The following is a 20,285-nucleotide window of genomic DNA, read 5'->3' on the forward strand; positions in this document are numbered from 1 at the left end:
AGCGTCACCTACCTTGCTGTTTTTGACATTTTTCTGACATATGACGTCAGACCCTGCGAGACAAGGGGGGAAAGTATCGGTGTAGCTGTAGTGGCTGGTAATGTGCTTTTGGTGTGATAATGGTCCTCTCTGACTCACTTCCTCGATCTGTGTCGCCGTATAATCCCTCGATTGATTCGAGAGATTCTCGGCCAGCGCTCCTTGCCTGCCAACCTACGTGATTCTTCTCTACTGCACGACCAGATTCGCCCGTTGCTGTTGCTGCGCGGCTCTACGTGAGTGCAGACAAAATCGACTTCTCCGCCTCCTGTGACATATCAGCTGTTCTTTTCCAACCACGCGCTGAGGGCAATAGAAAATTGTGTTGTGCAAGTCGCTTGAAAAGATACTCAGCAACGAATTGATACTCAGTAACATGCGTCCACCTCAGACAGTGTCAACTGGGACTTCAAAACTTTGCAGGCGCGCGTCAAAAGTGACGAACGCTGCGACACATGCGCAGTCGAAGGGGCGGGACGTCGAGGTGGTTTTAAGGTTCCGATTTCCTGCTCCTCCCTTGCCTCGGTTATCAAGAGTCGCGTACAGCGTCGGGTGAGCTACGGACGGTGGTTTGCGGGCTTTCGAATGCGCAAACGAAGCGCACCGCAAGGCCGCATTCTGGTGCCTGTGTCTTTGATAGCGCGCTGCAGCGCACGATTTCTTATGGCGATTCGCGCGGCGGCTACTGACTGATAGAGCAATATCACCGCTTTTTCCTGGATTGCGAAAGCTGCTTCTGGTCGTCCTTATCGGGCTGCTGCGCGAATATGATGCACAAGTCGAGCAGTCCGCCTGACCTATAAATCCGCCTAGTGTTCGTGGTCTGTTCGGGCGGCTTAATTGGTTCCGTTGAGTGCGCTTCTTCCCACACACTGATGCCCTGCAGAGAAGCTACTCCCTCTGAATGCCCATTCCAAGGTAGTGCACCATTCTGCGGGCGAGTGCTCGACCCTTGGAGGGGTATTTGAAAAACGAATACAAAAATAGAATTTTGTAAATGCTGATGCGGCAATAACTCCGTTGCAGTACAAGTTTAAAGAAAACAAACAAAAAAAACAACTGTAGTTATGATTAATTCAGGTGATCATTTCCTGGCAAAATATTTGGCCGTATCTTCGGCAAGGGTGTACGCGTGATCGAAGGGTGGCAAGTGCGCGCTGTTCGAATGTCGCTTTTCATACGTGTGGCGGCGATTTGCCGGCGCAGTTCTTGCTTCAGCTGCAAGAGGTCCGGCAGCTTGTATGCCAGACTGTATCGGCTATTGTCATATTCTAGTCGGGAAAGGAAACCAAACGAAACAATGCTCGCGGCGATTGCGGTTTCGAGCCGCAAAGGAAGCGCATCGAGACAGACAACCCAGCTCCAAGAAAAGATAGCCGAAACAACGAAGATATGTATAATCTATGGGAGACAAACTTTTTTGAACGAAATCGTTTAGCTTGCACAAGGTCAGTTTGCTCTGAAACACAATGTGTTATTACACCGCTGAAAAAAAAAATGTGTGTGGATAGTGTTATAGTGTTGCACTCGGACAATTGAACACGCATTGCAATTTCAAGTGTCGCAATCAGAAGACTGAGGACTCCGGAACAATATAATAATAAGAGAATAGAATGTGAAAAGTACCCTTGGAAAATATAATTGGGGGCCTCGTAAAATGGCTATAGTTCTGCTGAAATCAATACCAAATACCCCCCCCCCCCCCCCCCCCCCCCCCCGGCCCGGGCCATGATCCTTACCGAGACGCTGTTTACGTGCCATGTAACGAGCTTCTAGTATAGTGGCAGGTAAACAAAATAACGCCCACGTTGCCTTAATGGAATCTCAGCGTGCTTTCGTTAGCTGCAATCTCCAGTTCTGGCGAAAAGGTAACGCGCAGTAGTGCCCCCCCCCCCCCCCCCCCCCCCCGGAGAACTTCTCAGCCTGCCCCCTCCGGGAAAATGGAAAGTCTAGGCCGCTGACCAAATATATTAACATTCGACCCGTGTGGCGGCAGCACCCCACGGATTTATTGACCTTCCCTTCCATTAATTTTATTATTTAACATCCCGTAAGCTGTGCGGACTGTCGGTAAGGTCAATATTGCGAAAACCTCTGTGAGGCGAGCTGGTGACGAATCATAGTAGAAAAACCCAGAGACAAGGAGATAAAAGGACAGAACAACGCCGTCTCAGATATCTGAGACGGTGTCGTTCTGTCCTTATAGCTCCTTGCCTCTACGTTTTTCTACTATTATTGTGAAGCAACTTGATTTTCCACACATCTCGGAGTCCGAATTTAAGTTGCTGATGCATGCAGGGTGCTCACTGTACCATTGAATAAAGAAAAAAAAAAAATATTACGAAGCTCACGCACGACCCAGGCAAACGAAAGTGCTATATTTGGCACCTTTATTAGATTAGCTCAGTTACGGAACTGACGCTGCTTGCATGAGCAGTAACCCCCCCCCCCCCCCCCCCCCCCCACCCTCTCCCTCCCTCGCCTCCCGTCGAACGACGCGCCGGACGGCTGCTCTGCTTTTAGTGTATTCTATAGAATAAGTATATACGTTTCGAAGCATAGCGTCTAGATGGCGTTCCACCGTATTCTATGGAACACACAGTTATGAAACAAAGATCTAGATGGCGCTTCGAACGACGGGAGGCGGACTGACTCCTGCGGAAGGGGGTGGCCCCTTCCGCAGGAGTTCCAAAACTGAGATTATCTTGTAACATTGTTTTGGGGACAACTTTTCATGGCATTTCCGAAGAAGTTAAAACCGCGCGAGCCAAGCTGTGTTCGGCGCTCAATGTGCGCGAACGCACGGGCTTGTGCACATTGAGCGGCGATCACAATGCGAACGGGCTCGTGCGCATTGAGCGTGCACATTGACCTAGGGTGGACTAAAGCCCCTTCATGTTTCAAAAGTACCGGAAGGTTCGTCGATGCACGAGACACATGCAACGTGCAACCCTTGGGTAGATCATGGCGGCACAGCGCGGCACTGAGCTAAATTTCAGACGCCATGAATTTATCAGAGGTGGCGCGCGGCACGTGCCTCGAGCATTTCTGTAACAGTGAATGGCGCCGCTTTTCCCAGGATAAAGGGGCTTTAGAGTGGACTAGTGCCACTAAATAAGCTACGCTTCAGAGTAACGACACTTGGCCATATTGTGTCTTAAAATCAAGGTTGCCAGTTTTCTGAAGCTTTATCTGAAATCACAGGAAATGCTTTTCCGCCCTCCACAAATGTTTAAACCGTTCGCGACAGGGCAAAGCAATATTACATGACCTTCCTAACACCGAATCTAATGCTGAGGAAGTCGCACTTTTGAATCATGACGATCGGCCGTTGCGTCTGTTCTGCATACGGGCCAAAATGGCAGCGTCCACAACAATGTCGGGGAACGGAGTGGTGATACTCTAACCGCAGCTTATTTAGTGGCTCTAGAGTGGACTAACTAGGGCCGGCCGGCCCGGCCGGCAGCCTTGAATGTGTCGCGATGTGCAAGCACGCCGGTGAGGGCGATGTGGGGCAGAGCGAGTATACATCCGAAGGCTGACTGTGGCCTGGCAGTCGCAGCAGAGGTGCTTTATTCGTTGTAAAAATTGTCCTGGTCTTTGATTGTTTTTTGTCTGCTTGGTTGGGCGAAATAATAAGTTTTATCCTATCTCGCACCCTTGTTAAAAAGCGTGACTCGCGCGAATGGCAGAAGCTTATATTTAAAGCGCCTATGCCGTTTGGAAGCTATCAGTTACTTACGTAATTTCGCTTCCTTTTTTTTTGTTTTTGTTTTGCTGTTGTAGAATAATAACTGTCTATCTCACGTTACATACCAGCATCAAGAGAGCGAAGTTTGAGCATGCGAGGATTCCCTCTCCACTTTAAAGGGATACTACAACGAAATTTCGGCGCTTATTTCTTGATCTATTCGTGTTCAATGAAGCATTACCACATCGGACACACCAATCTCTCGTTGAAAAAGACACGAAAAGGAATTTTAAAACAAATTAAACAATTAACAAAGAGCACTTGGTGGATGTCCCTAACGCCTCGTTTGTAATGTCCGTCTAGGAACCTTGACAGGTAGTGACGATAACTGTCTCGCCTCGGGTTACGACGAGAAAAGAGCTGAAGGAGGAACTCCCCTCTTCCTGGGATTCTCTTTTGTGTGTCTCGGAAGTCGCTATTATCCCTCTACAAGATTATAGAAGATTAACCGGTCACTCAAAATTTGTACAAAGACAGCTTTGGGGTTACTTGCGGTGGCCCGATCGCTGGTGTGCTTCGGCTGCCTTCAGCGGATGCTACGAGCCATCGGGGCCTATCCAAGGCCACGTGACTGTCACGTGACCTTGGAGAGGGGGACAGCGACGCGCAGAAAGCGTATCAAGGGCTACGTCCACAGAGCGGGATTGGCTGCGATAGCTCGCAGCGCCCGCTGCGTCCGGAAGTAAGGTCCCGAGACAAACTACGTCACGATTGCGACGGATGTGGCGTGCTCTCCGCTGGCTGCTCTCTGAGTGCTTGCCAAAGTGGGACGTTTATAACGAAAAATACAGCCATCAGGCTTAAAATACAAACGTGCGATTGTCATTTACGGATACTGTGGATCATATTCAGCCTATTTGTGAACGGGACGGGTATATTTCAAATTTCGTTGAAGTACCCTTTAAAGTCAAACCTCTCTGAATTTTTTTTTTTTTTTTTTCGGCAGCTGCACATTTTGTTGACTTTTAGATACCTAGTGTTTGTTCTGGTGTTGGTTCTGGGCTCGGGATGAAATCGCAGCACTGCGAGAAGAAATGTAGAGAAAGGCAGACGAAAAGCGACTACGTCTGACGCATTCCAAAATCGAACTCCTCTCCTCCTTTTTATTTGCACGCGATCTTCTTCTTTTCTCAGTGGCTATCGCCACACGTCTTTCCTCGTGAAGCATAGATTAATGGAAGCAAGCTTCTCATGAAGTTCCGCATTTTCAGCCAGAGCTTATAGACCACGCAGAAAATTTGTTTCATCAGTAAGCAAGCCTCATATAAAAAATATAAAAAACGTCGAGACTGGCAAGAAAAACAGAGCAACTTCAACTGTTGTCTTTATTGAAGAGCAATCCCACTGTTGGAGATCTTTGTTTCTTCTGACATGGCACACCGGTCCCACATTCTTGTAAGTGTTTTTGTTTTTTTTCTGCGTCAGTTTTGTTTTTTTCCCCTTCAGAAAGAAAAGCAATCGCGTGACGCAGTATAATCTTTTCGTGGAATCAGAAAACTCCGTTCTGCGAACAGAGAGGTGTCTCTCGGCGTCCCAAAACAAGGAGTATTTCTCTTTGCGTCTGTTGTAAGTTGTAACCCAGGTTGCATCACGGCACAAAGTCACCACCGCTCTGTCTTTTTCTTCGCAGTACTTGACATCGTTGTGAGTCCCTTGCCTCTTTAGAACAGCCAGCCAGCCACACAATATTGTATCACTTCACACACAACGGAAAACGAAAATAAATAGTCCCACCAACACGCGCCAAGCCAGCCTCGCTAAACGCTGCCCGGCCGGCCTTCTGTCCCCGTGTGACTGGCAGCGCCACCGACCCCAGGCCCCTGCATGTCGCGGTCGGCACACCTCCCATTTCTAGTGGTTCTAGCACACCCAGCACACCGTACCGCCGCTTTCTGTACGGGTGGGGAGGGTCACGTGGTAAGCCGCTGGTCCGTTTTTGGTTGCCGCCGTGCTGCTGGCAAGGGCTCACTGGCGATTGACCACCCGAATTTGCCATTACCCTGTGCGCGATTGACTCTCTTCCACTTTTCTACCTTTACACCGCTAACAACCATACCTCGGCAAACCTCACTCATGAGGGCCCTCACTTACCCTCACTCACCCTCATCTTCACAGGTGAGGTGAGGGTGAGTGAGTTTCTGAACCAGGAGAATTCATGAGTGTGAGGGTGAGTGAGGGTGAGTGAGGGCCGTGAGGGCCGTGAGGACGGTGAGGGCGGTGAGGGCGGTGAGGGCGGTGAGGGCCGTGAGGGCCGTGAGGGCCGTGAGGGCGGTGAGGGCCGTGAGGGCGGTGAGGGCTGTGAGGGCTGTGAGTGCTGTGAGTGCTGTGAAGGCAGTGAGGGCCGTGAGGGCCGTGAGGGCGGTGAGGGCCGTGAGGGCCGTGAGGGCGGTGAGGGCCGTGAGGGCCGTGAGGGCGGTGAGGGCCGTGAGGGCCATGAGGGCGGTGAGGGCGGTAAGGGGTATGAGGGCCATGAGTGCGTGAGGGAAGTGAGGGTGGTGAGTGGCGTGAAAGCCATGAGTGCGTGAGTGGTGTGAGGGCGGTGAGTGCATGAGGGGTGTGAGGGTCATGAATGGCGTGAGGGCAGTGACATGAGAGGCGTGAGGGCCGTGAGGGCCGTGAGGGCGGTGAGTGAATGTAGTATGTGAGGGCCATGAGTGCGTGAGGGCGGTGAGTGCGTTAAGCGCCCTTCAGATCGAGCATCTTTCTCAGCAATTTTGGTGTTAATGGCGGGTTGTTCTCTAGCTTTCCCTAGATCGACACGAATTGCTGAGATCGGGTCCGGCTCGAAATAAGCAAGCACCTCGGAGCAATTCGAATACGTTTGAAGCGGCTGCATCCAATCAGGGACGCAAAATGTTCACGTGATACCTCGTGCCGGTGATGATGACACCGAAAGACTTGGTTCTGGTTTGAAATCGATCGTTTTTCTGGAAATAAACTGTTTCAGAAAGGTGCATTAGTATTCTTAACGAGATTTAAATGCATAAAAACACGTTTATAACGCGTAATTGTGTCTAAATAGTGCACGAAAAATAAAATTTTATGATGACGATGGCGAATTGCAGCGATTGGTTGCTGCGTGTGATCGCGGGCGGCCCGTGTTGCTGGTGTTGCGACGTAAAGTTTCTGGGCGAAGTTGCCTCATCTGAAGCTGGCCTGAGTGGCGTGAGGGCCATGAGTGCGTGAGGGGCGTGAGGGGTATGAGGGCCGCAAGGGCGGTGAGGGGCGTGAGGGCGGTGAGGGGAGTGAGGGCGGTGAGTGGCGTGAGGGCGGTGAGTGGCGTGAGAGTCGTGAGGGCGGTGAGTGGCGTGAGGGCTATGAGTGCGTGAGGGCCGTGAGGGCGGTGAGGGCGGTGAGGGCGGTGAGGGTCGTGAGGGCGGTGAGGGCGGTGAGTGGCGTGAGGGCGGTGAGTGGCGTGAGAGCTATGAGTGAGTGAGGGCCGTGAGGGCGGTGAGGGCCGTGAGGGGCGTGAGAGCCGTGAGGGCGGTGAGTGCGTGAGGTTCAGTGAGGGTGAGTGAAGGGCTGAAGGTGAGTGTGACTGTGAGGGTGAGGATGAGTGAGGGGCTGAAGGTAAGTGTAGCTGTGAGGGTGAGGGTGAGTGAGGGGCTTAGGTGAGTGTGGCTGTGAGGGTGAGGGTGAGTGAGGGCGACCTAAAATGCCGACCTCTGCTAACAACAATGGCCATTACTCTTCAAGAGACATCCTGACAAGTTGCGCGCATCATCGGTCGCCTTTACTTTCTGTTTGCTTGCTTCAGGTTCGAAAGTTATAAAAGGGCCCTTAGAACTCAGGTATGGGGAAAGGGTTGGTGAATCACGTTAGTTGGACAGGCGAACACTTGAATCTTGTCATCGTGCTCGCAGTGGAATGAACAAGAATGAAGACTATTCTCGTGTTCCGAAAGCTTTTCCTGGCGGCTCCCAATTGGACTTCTGACTGTCCCAAAACGTGCTCCAATGTGATTCAAACCGACACATCACTTAAATATGTTTGTACGCGCCCACCCGCTTGCGCTTGTATAGTATAGCGGAACTTCGTTTCATTTTTGTCGGAACTAAAGCACAGCCGAAGGCCTTCCATGGTACCGACCCTGCGCAGTGTAATCTGCGCGCTGGCAGCGACTTCCAACGTATACAATCGAGATAGCACCTCAAGCCTTATCTCATATCAGGAGTGTGGATGCCTCGCGTTCGCAGGCTGTCAGTTCGCGAGATATGGCACATGGCCCACGGGAAACAATGGCTAAACAAAGGCACGTGTCCGCACTATTCCTGTTGCACTCTAGGTCAACGTAGTCGCTGCAGCAAAAGAAAAAAAAAGAGAAAGGAAACGCACACACACACACACACATACAACAAGAAAGATGCAAACGAAAGAGAGTGCCAGCGACTCGTACTTGGCGTCGCCATGGCGCCATGTCCAAAGCCACCATAGGATATCTCAAAATCAGACCGACCTCACGTTGTGTAAGTATGAATCTAATACCCGCACCACACGGGCAACTCGAATGCCATTTACAACGAATGACATTTGAGCGGACGGCCAATCAGCGCGTGACACTCCCGGCGCTGCGCATTCCACGCGCGACAGATTGCGAGCTGATTCGCCGATCACACAAATGTCATTCGTTGTAAATGGCATTCCAGTTGCCCGTGTAGCACGGGTATAAGTTGCTAACCTTTTTGACCCATCCTTGATAGGGAAAAAAAAAATTCTTGACATTATATTTGCCGCATTGTAAAGTCTGGTGTCAGAGGTCCCAACAATGATTACATGTTTGTATGAAAAATGAAATAAAGTAAGAAAGAAACCCTGCCTACAAAAAACAACAAAAAAAAAACATTCATATAAGATAGACGAACATTGCGAACGAGGCGAGGAACATTATAAATCAGAGAGGCATTATTGCAGGGGGCAGGTGCATTTGTACGAGAAATACACTCGTTCAAAATCACAAAAAAAAAAAAAAACAAGTTCGCACATAAGAAAAGATAGACGTTGGTTGTTTATATAGCAGGAGTTTAGTTTGTCAGAACATGGCGACGTTGTTACCCTCTGTAGATGAGCAATTTAGTCAGTGCAATACAACTGCCAACCAAGTTTTTTTTTGTTTTTTTTTTTAACGTGCATCGCGCAGTAGATGATACGTGACCGCACGCCGATACGATGCTCATCTATATTAAAACGGGTTCAACAGCGCGAGCTTTCGCTTCACGTGCTCCGAGCTGGTGTGCGCTAGCCAACTCGACCACCGATCCCCCTTCGCACATCAAAATTGTGCTACAGAATCATAACACTTCAACAAATGGGATCCACATTGGTATCAAAATAAAGCCACCGAGAAAGGTGTAAATTTCAATATAGGCAAATAATCAAGTCATGGATTTCACTCCATTGTGCACTTGTAAAAATAAAAGAAGTGCTTGTATTTTATGCCGATCTCACCGGTCATCACATATACAGGGACCTTAAGAAACAGAAAGCTCTGATTACTTGGAGAAGAAGATGACAAGTCAAGTCTTCAATTTTTGTGTTGCTGCTGATATTATTATTGTTCTTTAACTATTTCGGACTGCTCAGTGTATTGCATCAACAGCGGTCACCTGTCGCCTTCGGGCGGACTGTCAGTACCGCGTTTGGACTGCTTTCGAAGGAAATGTGGAACCCTGACCTGAACAATTGCTCCGTCTCCCCGAACATCCCTGACCGGAAGACTACGTACGCAAAAAGACACCGAGACATAAGCGAGTTTTAAAACGACATGCAAAGCAACGAGGACGACGATCCAATTTTACTTACACTGAAAAGATTGAGCAACAGGAATCCCAATCATGTTCAAGACTATCAATCCAATGGCATCCTTTGGGTTGCCAACCTTAACAACTTGCCCACGCAGATAGTCGCCGTAGCGCAAGAAAAGTTACATCCCACCATATTACAAAAGATGGTAGCCTAGTGGGGAACTTGTCGTTTCTAATATCGGCCAACAAACTCCTCGCCATCACAGCATTCGCTTTAATTCCATGTACAAGTAATGTGCCCGCATCTAACTTCATAATCGTCGGCAAAATAACAAGAGTGCCATTGCTAGAATAATACAAAGACGAGCAGCTGCTGAAGTACTTGAAAGCCTCCGGAGTTACAACAATCGGCCTACAAGCATCGTATACATTGGAAATGACGATGAAGCAATAACAGTCAAGCCCTACGAGAGTGTGATCCTCATATTTCGACTCGACAAACCAATGCCAACAAATGTGTTTCTCGGTTTTACGAGCCAACCCCGTACAATGGTAGTTTGAAATTGTCATGCAACGCTTCCGTTTTCAGAAGCATGGCCACATGGCTAAGTACTGTAAAGGCCCACAGAAATGCAAGATCCCCATTATAGGTAGAACCGGCAAAACCAAATGACGTCCTACGACACGACCGGCACAATTCCCCACGATGATTCAGTGGAACACCAACAGCCTTCAACCGCACCTACCAGAACTCCGCCAGCGCCTGGGAGAAACTCAAACGGATACGGTACAGGCAGGCTTTCACCGTACGTCGAGTATCACAGCAAAACACCCCATCCACACGAAAGGTCACGGGCATAACTTTCGATAAATCTCGCAAATAGGGGCCAACCACGAAAACCTTAACACTGTAATTGACGAACACGTCGCCGTTACTTCACGGTTGTCTGTGCGAGACGTTACAATCCTATCCAGTTATGTTCGCCCAGGTCAGCGTACCGGATGCTGAGTCAATACGGCTAATTCGCGCACGCTGTCCAGGTTCCTTAGTACGGTGTGGAGATTTTAACACTAATCACCTCGGTTGGGGTAGCGATGTGACCACATCACGAGGCACAGCACTGTTAGACATTATGAGAGACCTCGACCTCAAATGCCTCAACTCAGGTCAAATTTGGGGGTTTTACGTGCCAAACCTACGACGGGCATCTGGCACGCCCCAGCGGAGGACTGAGGATTAATTTGGACCACCTGGGGATCTTTTGACGTGCAACCGAAAGCTCGGTTACACGGCGCCTTCTCCGCAATAAGCCTCCGTCATATTGCGGGCACCTCGGTCGGGATTCGAACCCGCCACCTGGGGATCCGTAGGCCGGCGCTCTCGCCTCGGACCCACCGAGGCGGCTTGCCTCAACTCAGGAACACCAACTTTTATCCGAGCACGCCTGAGAAATGCCAGCGTGCTGGACCTCACATTTGCTTCCCTAGACATCTAAATGGTATGGGACATAGAGCCAGACTCATGGGGTAGTGAGTGACCATCTTCCCGTCTGACTGACGCCTCAAAAAAGTATTCCAGTCAAGACGTTCGACAAGCGCAGTGGAGACAAATGCAGCCTTTGTCTCCACTGCACTCGTCGAACGCTATAGAACGCGGAACGTAGGCGTCCGGCGTTTGGCTCTCGCATTCGACGAGTGCAGTGGAGAAAAATGCCGCTAGCTTTAAATCTACACACTAATCATTCGAATCAGTGCGCGTCGTTCTGATGACCCCGCGCGCTCTCGTCTCCTCCTCTCCCTCACTTTCTCGCCGCATCAGCAGGGACCCACAGTGACACAGTGATGGTAGTACGGACCATACTCGCAAACGACCCACTCTGCACGCCCGAACGCCTTGCTCAAACGACTGAGTTCAAGAGGAGACAGAAAGGGCGGTCTTAAAGGGATACTTCAACGAAATTTGAAATATTCCCGTCGTGTTCAAAAATAGGTTGAATATGATCCACAATATCCGTAAATGACAATCGCACGTTTGTATTTTGAGCCTGGTGGCTGTATTTTTCGTTATAAACGGCCCACCCTGGCAAGCGCTCGGAGAAGGCCCAGCGGAGACCACGTGACATCCAACGCAATCGTGACGTAGGTCGTCTCAGAACAAGCAAAGCTACGGCGAGGCTGACGTCGAGAGGATGGCCTAGTCGTTCCAGCCACCGAAGCGGCTGCTTTTGTACGAATTTTGAGTGACGGGTTAATCTTCTATAATCTTGTAGGGAGACAATAGCGACTTCTGCGACACACAACATGCATTCCCGGGAAGAGAGGAGTTCCTCCGGACCCACTTCTCTCGTCGTGGCCGGAGGCGAGACAACCTTCGTCACTAGCTGTCAAGGTTCCTAGACGGGCATTACAAGCGAGGCGTTAGCGACATCCACCAGGTGCTCTTTGCTAATCGTTTAATTAGTTTTAAAATTCCTTTTCGGGACTTTTTTAAACAAGATATTGGTATTTTCGATGTGATGCTGCTCCTTTGAACACATATGGACCAAAAAATGAGCGCCGAAATAGACCCTTTTCCGAAATTCAGTGCCATCTGGTGGTTTGTAAAGCAGTTTAGGTTTCGCCACATCAATGGCGGAAATGAACATGTATCGGCACCGTCACTTTCGCAAGTAAACAGCACGCGAGGAATTGTTCAGTGAGTCCTTTCTCGATCGCTTTCAGTTCGACGGTGACCAAGAACCTGCTTTCAGAACAAAGCGCGCCAACCCACTCAGATTCCTCGAGAAAATTTTATACACCAAAACGCTTTAAAGCAGATTGGGAGCCGCACACAGATTGACTGAATCTGAGTTATTAAAAACAAACGCTTACGTAGCTCTTGCGTTCTATTCCTACGTCGCGTCGTACTGACCCCCCGAATGTACAGGCCTCGCAAGATCCGCCTAGGGGCATCTTCAACGTCTTCTTTTATCAGTTACTAGAAGGCCGCCATTGGTATGGCACAGATGACGTTCAACTGATGATGATAGTAATCAAAGTGGCCAGACTGAATTTCGGAAAGGGTCTATTTCGTTGTAGTATCCCTTTAAGGGCAGATGACCGAGCAGATCAATACACTACCGCATCGTAGTCAAAACGGGATCGTACAAGGGCATTGTATACTGTATTTACTCGCAGAATGAACGCACTTTTTTCCCGTAAAATCGATGCAAAGTTGGGGGGGGGGGGCGTTCATTACGCGAAGTAAAATTTTTGCGCCCGTATTTAGTCGCATAATGGACGGACCTTTTATCCTGAAAAATCGAACTTCTTATCTCTTCGCGCGCGGCGCCCGACCCCGTAACCTAACTAAGCTGTGCAAAAAAAAATTTAAAAAAGCTTTGTTTTCTTTTTTTCTTAGTTCCTTGGGTTTTTTATTTTTTTTGCGCGCGTTTCGCAAGCTGTTTTGTTTGCTTAGGCAAGGGCTCTCCGCTTATCTTTCTTATCTCCTTGCGTGCGGCGCGCGAAGCACGTTCCCCCCCCCCCCCCCGTAACCAAACTGCGCTGTGCAAAAAAAAAAAAAAAAAAAGCTCTTCTTTTTTTTTTTTTTTTTTCTCAGTTCCGTGTTTTTTTTTGTTTTTTTTTCTCTTTGCCGCCTTTCGCAAGCTGTTTCGTTTGCTTAGGCAAGGGCTTCTCCGCTCCTCTTTCTTATCTCCTTACAAGCGGCGCGCGACTCCCCGAACCAAACCAAACTGCGCCGAGCAAAAAAAAGAAAGAAAAGCTTTTTTTTTTTGTTTTTGTTTTCTTTTAGTTCCTTAGTTTTTTTTCTTTTTGCCGCCTTTCGCAAGCTATTTCGTTCGCATAGAGTGCTTCTCCGCTTCTCTTTCTTACCTCCTTGCGCGCGGCGGCGCGAACCCAAAGTCCAGACTGCGCTGTGCAAAAAAAAAAAGCTCCTCTCCATGTTTTTTTCCTTGCTTCAGTTGGATCTTTGCGAATTTTTTAACGCCTTTTGCAAGGCGTTTTGTTCGCCCACGCTGCCCATGCATTCGCGACCTCGCTGCACCACGATAGAAAAGTGCGTTCATTTAGCGCGCGTGGGGGGAGGGGGTCAAAATTTTGACGTCCGAGTTGGGGTGCGTTTATTACGCGAGTAAAAAAAAAAAGTCGAAATTTTGAGAGCCGACTTGGGGGTGCGTTCATTACGCGAATGTGTTCATTGTGCGAGTAAATAACTGCAGGATACATTTTCTATCATACCCCCAGACTTGTGAGATAAAACTTTCAAAAGGTTTGTGGACTGAATGCAAAAGGTTTGTCGAGACAGTCCCCTGCAAATGCGTGTCTTTGAATTGTCGATCATATAAGGCGGTGGTGCAACCAGTTTCTGTGCATGTGAGAACTGCATACGGTGATTCTGGTTTCTAAACTTGTAGCTCCTAAAAAAAACTATCTCTAGAGACGCTAAGATTGCCAGCATTCTATTGTGTGCGAGTGCGTGTCCGTGTGCATGCGGGCGGGCGTGTGTGCGTTTGTGTGTGTCCACCAGAGTCTAAGCGTGTTCTTATAACAGCCTGGGTGTTAGCCCTGGGACAAGCTGATTTACACCCTTAAAGGTGTAACATTTTTGAGTGTACACATTAAAAAAAAAATTCAACAAAAAGTTTTTTTTTCGTCTTTTTTTTTGGTTACAGTGACGTTTCGGAGGATGGACAAAGTGCTTCTGAATGGAGCGGAGCCGCAGAATTTGGGGTCAGCCCACTTGTCGCTGCAATCTGCACTGTAAGTCTTTGAGGGGCCACAGCACGACTTTCTCACTTTCTCTAGAGCCCCGTTTGGCCACGGCTAAGGTCACTGAGTCCTGGAAAAGTAGCGCCAAGTTTCCCGTATGGTTGCCATTTCGATTCGTGAAATGGGGAGTTTCTACTTGATCTCTTCATTCGTGGTGAGCCGATCCAAATACTCAGTGACACCGGTGACAGGTTGATTTATAAAGACATTCCTTCAATAGCCCTTTTCTTTGCATACGCCACCGGGCGGTGCTCCAGTCTTTGACATCGCAGGGAACTTCCGCTTCATAAAAAGAATGAGCAACGGCCACCTTAACACTGCTGCCTAAAACGTCGATGAAACATTTAACCGATTTTCCAGGTGAACGTCAAAAGGCACAGGCATTGTCTTCTTCTATTTTTCGTCTCAATAAAACTGTGCAGTACAGCCAAAACTACACGGGAGAGAGCGTATGCCATCCTGTTCAAGAGGAGGTAAAGGAGGAACGGGAGAGAAGGGATGGGATTCCCCCGCTCCTCCTTTCCCTCCTCTCAAGCAGATCGGGAATCATTCTCTACCTTATAGCTTTGTCTCTACTGCACGGTTTTAGTGAGACGGAGCCAACTCATGTTCTCAAACAAACCGGAATGCCCGAGAACGCCACCGACGCCCATAACACAAACAAACCGGAGCGACCACACTCTATCGCATGCGTGATGGAGTGTGGCAAGAAGCTTGTTGTCGCCTATAAACAAACCATTGAAAGGCGATGTTGTCGACGTCGGTGTAAGTCCCTGTGCTCTTTTTCGCTATGGAATTGTTGGTTTCACGTCTTCCCGGCTATGTCTAATTACTTTAGCGGCCTCGGCGAAATTAACGAGGCTCGTTACACCGCACAACTTCACTTGAATAAAGTGATGACATAAGGCGATTCATTTCACGTGGACGCCGCAGAATGGGTGCTAAAGCCTGACTTGCATGATGAGATTTCGCTCGCAATTTTCAGTCGCGACGTTGCTCGGGCTGCAAAAGCGTGAACCGTAGCTGAGATGGTCGACGTCGATACTGAAAATGGCAAGCGTAATCGGACCAAGTGAATCAGGCATAACAAGTCGGTGATGGCCACTGGTAACAATGATCAAGATCTTGTACCTACTGTTCACACCGAGCCTTACCCCAACCCATTTCAAACTTAAAAGGCTTTTGAGGCCTGCACTTACTTTTATCGCAATTACCGGGTCAACGTTTGGTTTACGGGCCGCTGTCGTTTGAACGAGCAGACGACAAAAAAAAATTAAAGCCGTAACGCCGAATTAGAGCGCAGCTCTTGAGGAGGAGGGAAGGGTACTGAGGGGAGAGTATACCCCTCCTCCCTCCTCTTCACCTTGTCATCCTGCCTGCTAGTCCTCCCTCTGAGCGGCGTCGCCGTCGCCGTCGTCGTCGCCGTCGGCGTGACCTTGAGGTCACGTAACCCTCGTGACGTCGCGTCACATTCGTGACCTCACGGGGATCACGTGACTTCACGGGGTCACGTGACCTCACGGGGGTCACGTGACCTCATGGGGGGTCACGTCATCGGCATCGTGATGACGTCACCAGTGACGACACGTGTGACGTCATCAGTGACGTCACGTGAAGTAATCGTGATGACGTCATCGTCACTGATGGCATCACACGTGGCATCACTGATGACGTCATCACGATGGCGTCATCGTCATCGTCACTGATGTCGTCATCGGTGACATCACAAGTGACGTCACGCGTCCCATAATGCACCGTGTGGTTACGCCAACGGCGACGCCGCTCAAGCCGGAAACGGGCGCCTAAGAGCTGCGCTCTAAAAGCAGACGACAAGTTTGAAAGAGCAGACGACAGTTCGAACGATCAGACAGCCGTTTGAACCTTGATGCACTGAACGTAGCCCACAGGTGGCCTGTACAATTTGGCGGTTTCCCCGCGTTCATGTTGGAACAAAACAAATAAATCTGACGACCACTAGTATCCGTAAATTCAACCCAAAGTGCTTCCCGCACAAGGAAGCAATCGTGGTCGGACAGCGTCTGGTTTTTATTTTTCACTGCACCTATCAACGTTCTCGGACTAACCGAGCAGGCAAGAAAAAATGAAAGCCGTTTACAACTCCCTGTAACGCCGAATTAGAGCGCAGCTCTTGAGGAGGAGGAGGGAAGGGTACTGGGGGGGTGGGTCAAGTGACCTCGGGGGGCGGGGGGTCACGTGACCTTGTGGGAGTCACGTGACCTTGGGGTGTCACGTGACGTCGGCGGGGTCACGTGACCTGGGGCCACGTGACGATGCCGATGACGTCATCAGTGACGTCACTAATGACGCCATCAGTGATGATGATGACGATGCGGATGCCGGTGACGTCATCAGTGACGTCACTGATGACGTCATCAGTGATGCTGACGATGACAATGCGGATGCCGGTGACGTCATCAGTGACGTCACTGATGACGTCATCAGTGGCTATGACGTCAACGGGGGGTCACGTGACCTCGGGGGGTATCCCCAGGTCACGTGACCCCCCCGAGGTCACGTGACCTGGGTAACCATCGTGACCCTCGTGAGGGTAACCCTAGTAACCCCTTGAGGGCAACTCTCGTGACCCTCGTGAGGGTAACTCTCGTGACCCTGGTGAGGGTAACTCTCATAACTCTCGTGACCCTCGTGAGGGTAACCCTCGTGAAGGTAACCCTTTTGAGGGTAACTAGGGCCACGAGGGTTACTTACCCTCGTAACCCTCAAAAGGGTTACCTTCACGAGGGTTACCCTCACGAGGGTTACTTACCCTCGTAACCCTCACGAGGGTTACGAGGGTTAGTTACCCTCAAAAGGGTTACCTTCACGAGGGTTACCCTCACGAGGGTTACTTACCCTCGTAACCCTCACGACGGTTACGAGGGTAAGTAACCCTCGTGGCCCTCGTGGTCTTCGTGAGGGTAACCCTCATGAGATTAACCTTCGTAACCCTCGTAACCCTCACGGGGGTTACGAGGGTTGCGGTTACGCCGACGGCGACGCCGACGCCGACGCCGACGCCGCTCAAGCCGGGAACGGGCCCCTAAGAGCTGCGCTCTAAAACGTGAAAACTGACCCTCAAACCTTTCCCGACTCTTTTGATACAGCCCCAGTCGCGGCGTTTTGACGAGGAGGCAGGTTTTCCTCCAGTTTCTTTCGAAATAACAGAGGAATGCACGTCCCGCATGGTGACTTCCGCCCGCAGCCCCAGACCGGAATTGCGCCCGACGCGCCACCACCGCGCCGTGACGTAACAGAGCTGAGTTCGTATTATAAAAGTAACCGGAATGAATTTCTGGAGAGTGGTCCATTCGTAGTATACCAGCTTCCGCCTTAGATTGTGAAATCCAGCTGAACTTACAGAAAAGGGTGAGGAGAGAAAGGAGAAAAGGCATCCGATCGCTGGACTATAGTCGGTTGCAAGCTAAGAAAAAACCGGAAATGCCTCTCAGAGGAAAATGTAATCCTACGCCGAGAAACGCCAGCCAATCGTTTTCATGAGGTCACGATTCCGTGGACCAATCGCGATCCTTTTGAAGAAAAAAAAAGCTCAACATGGCTGCTGGCCTTAGCAACGCGACGCTAGTTTCTCGTGACAATTATTCTGCTTTTTTGCACTGTGTTTTACGTGCCCGAGGTTACGCCACGAAATCTTAATGGTATCGGCTTGCGTTTGCAGCAGTTTTTGCGCGACAACGTGAGAATCCAGCGACGCTATCGCCAACGAAAATTTCGAAGCGGGCGCGAGGCTTAGCACTGCTGAGAGGTATGTTAGACGGTATGTTAGACAGTATGTTGGACAGAAAATGAATTGGGAAGACGGTACATTGGACGTGACTTTCTTTCTTTACTAAACAGCTATTTCGTTCACAAAAACGTATTCTAACTTATTTAAATGTCTTGAATGAATTAAATAAATATTGTAGTAGTTTAAGACACGTTTCCTGGAGGAAGAAAAAGCAACGTTGCTAGCGAACTACTTTCTCGACGGCGGAGGCACTTCAGATGGGCGCAATGCGCTTGTGGGTGGAGCTAAAAGATGGTTCTTAGGTTGCATCCGACTATACCAACTATTTATTAACCCTCGGCTTCTTCTTCTACTGGTCTGGTGGCTGTCCTTTTCACATCTTCTTTTTCTTTTTTCTTGATCTTACTCTATCTTCATGGGCATTTTTGTCTTGCAGGAACTTCTTTTCACTTGTTTGTAGGGCAATGGGTGGTGAACTAACGCAGTTGTCTTTTTGTTGATCTATGGCTAAGGCCTCAAGTAGTTCTCGGGCGAACCGATCTTTGTGGTGAGCTAGGATGCTTACCGTTTCAAGCTTAGCCTCACACATGCATTCTCTACAATGAGCTGCTAGATGTCCAGGTGCAGCCAGGTTTCTTAAGTTTGCGGCATGTTCTCGTGTGCGGTCATTTATACAACGTCCCGTTTGCCCGATGTAGCTACGTCCACATGACAATGGTATGTTGTAAACTACTCCTTTGTCGCATGGAACGTATTCTGTCTTGTGTTTGGTGGTACACCTGCCTGTATTGTTAACCTGGGCTAGGTTGACCTTCCTGCACATTGCGTGTGCCTTGTTGGGGGCCGAGCATATGATATTTATGCCGTGTCTGCTTGCGATCTTTTTTAACCTGTGAGTTACCCCATGTATGTATGGGACCACCGCAAAAGGTGAACGGGAGATCTGCTTCGGTGGATCAAGGTCGGTGCGTCGACAAGTGTCGGTGCGTTGAAACCCAAATGTCCAGGCTTCAAGAGGCCGGATATCCGAAACCCTTCCTGGCCTCCATTTGTGAAAAGATTTGCCGCAACATAAAAAGAACTTGTCAACGCACCGACCTTGATCCACCGAAGCAGATCTCCCGTTCACCTTTTGCGGTGGTCCCATACATACATGGGGTAACTCACAGGTTAAAAAAGATCGCAAGCAGACACGGCATAAATATCATATGCTCGGCACCCAACAAGGCACACGCAATGTGCAGGAAGGTCAACCTAGCCCAGGTTAACAATACAGGCAGGTGTACCACCAAACACAAGACAGAATACGTTCCATGCGACAAAGGAGTAGTTTACAACATACCATTGTCATGTGGACGTAGCTACATCGGGCAAACGGGACGTTGTATAAATGACCGCACACGAGAACATGCTGCAAACTTAAGAAACCTGGCTGCACCTGGACATCTAGCAGCTCATTGTAGAGAATGCATGTGTGAGGCTAAGCTTGAAACGGTAAGCATCCTAGCCCACCACAAAGATCGGTTCGCCCGAGAACTACTTGAGGCCTTAGCCATAGATCAACAAAAAGACAACTGCGTTAGTTCACCACCCATTGCCCTACAAACAAGTGAAAAGAAGTTCCTGCAAGACAAAAATGCCCATGAAGATAGAGGAAGATCAAGAAAAAGGAAAAAGAAGAAGACGTAAAAAGGACAGCCACCAGACCAGTGGAAGAAGAAGCCGAGGGTTAATAAATAGTTGGTAGTCCAGCGATCGGATGCCTTTTCTCCTTTCTCTCCTCACCCTTTTCTGTAAGTTCAGCTGGTTTTCACAATCTAAGTATGTACAACCAACTAGCTCAGCTCCTTCCCATTGCAGCTTCCGCCGTTACAGCTCTTAGCGGCACCCCTTACGAGTCAGTTTGCTGGCCGGCGTCGTCTCATTTACACCTCCTTCCTCCCCCCCCCCCCTCCCCTCCCCGTAAAGTTCTAGCGACTTGTTATGTATTTCTTTTCCCCAAGTGCTTCAAAATCATTCCTAATTTTTTTGCAATGTCTGATTTGAAGGAAAAGTGTGCGTCCGTGAAATTATGTTTTGCCTTTAGAGAGAACGGCGGAGGAAACTCTTGTAATGCTTCGGACAGCTTACAGAGAAGATGCTATGAAGAAATCGCTAGTCTACGGCTGGTTTTCTGGCTTCAAGGCCGGTGAATTGTTGGTCGACGATCAACCTCGTTCAG

General features: G+C 49.4%; 1 protein-coding gene across 1 annotated transcript in view; it reads left to right on the top strand.

Moving 5' to 3' along the window:
• The first annotated feature begins 59 nt into the window (after window positions 1–59).
• The window catches only part of LOC8051284, a 57,463-nt gene continuing 37,237 nt past the window's right edge, over window positions 60–20,285 (top strand). Inside the window, exons 1-2 of the mRNA XM_042286573.1 lie at window positions 60–275; window positions 14,202–14,289. Of these exons, the coding sequence (XP_042142507.1) occupies window positions 14,216–14,289 (74 nt within the window). The 5' untranslated portion in view covers window positions 60–275; window positions 14,202–14,215. The remainder of the gene's footprint in view (window positions 276–14,201; window positions 14,290–20,285) is intronic.

This window comes from Ixodes scapularis, unplaced genomic scaffold (assembly GCF_016920785.2).
Source record: "Ixodes scapularis isolate PalLabHiFi unplaced genomic scaffold, ASM1692078v2 PGA_scaffold7__128_contigs__length_106722199, whole genome shotgun sequence".
NCBI lineage: Eukaryota > Metazoa > Arthropoda > Arachnida > Ixodida > Ixodidae > Ixodes > Ixodes scapularis.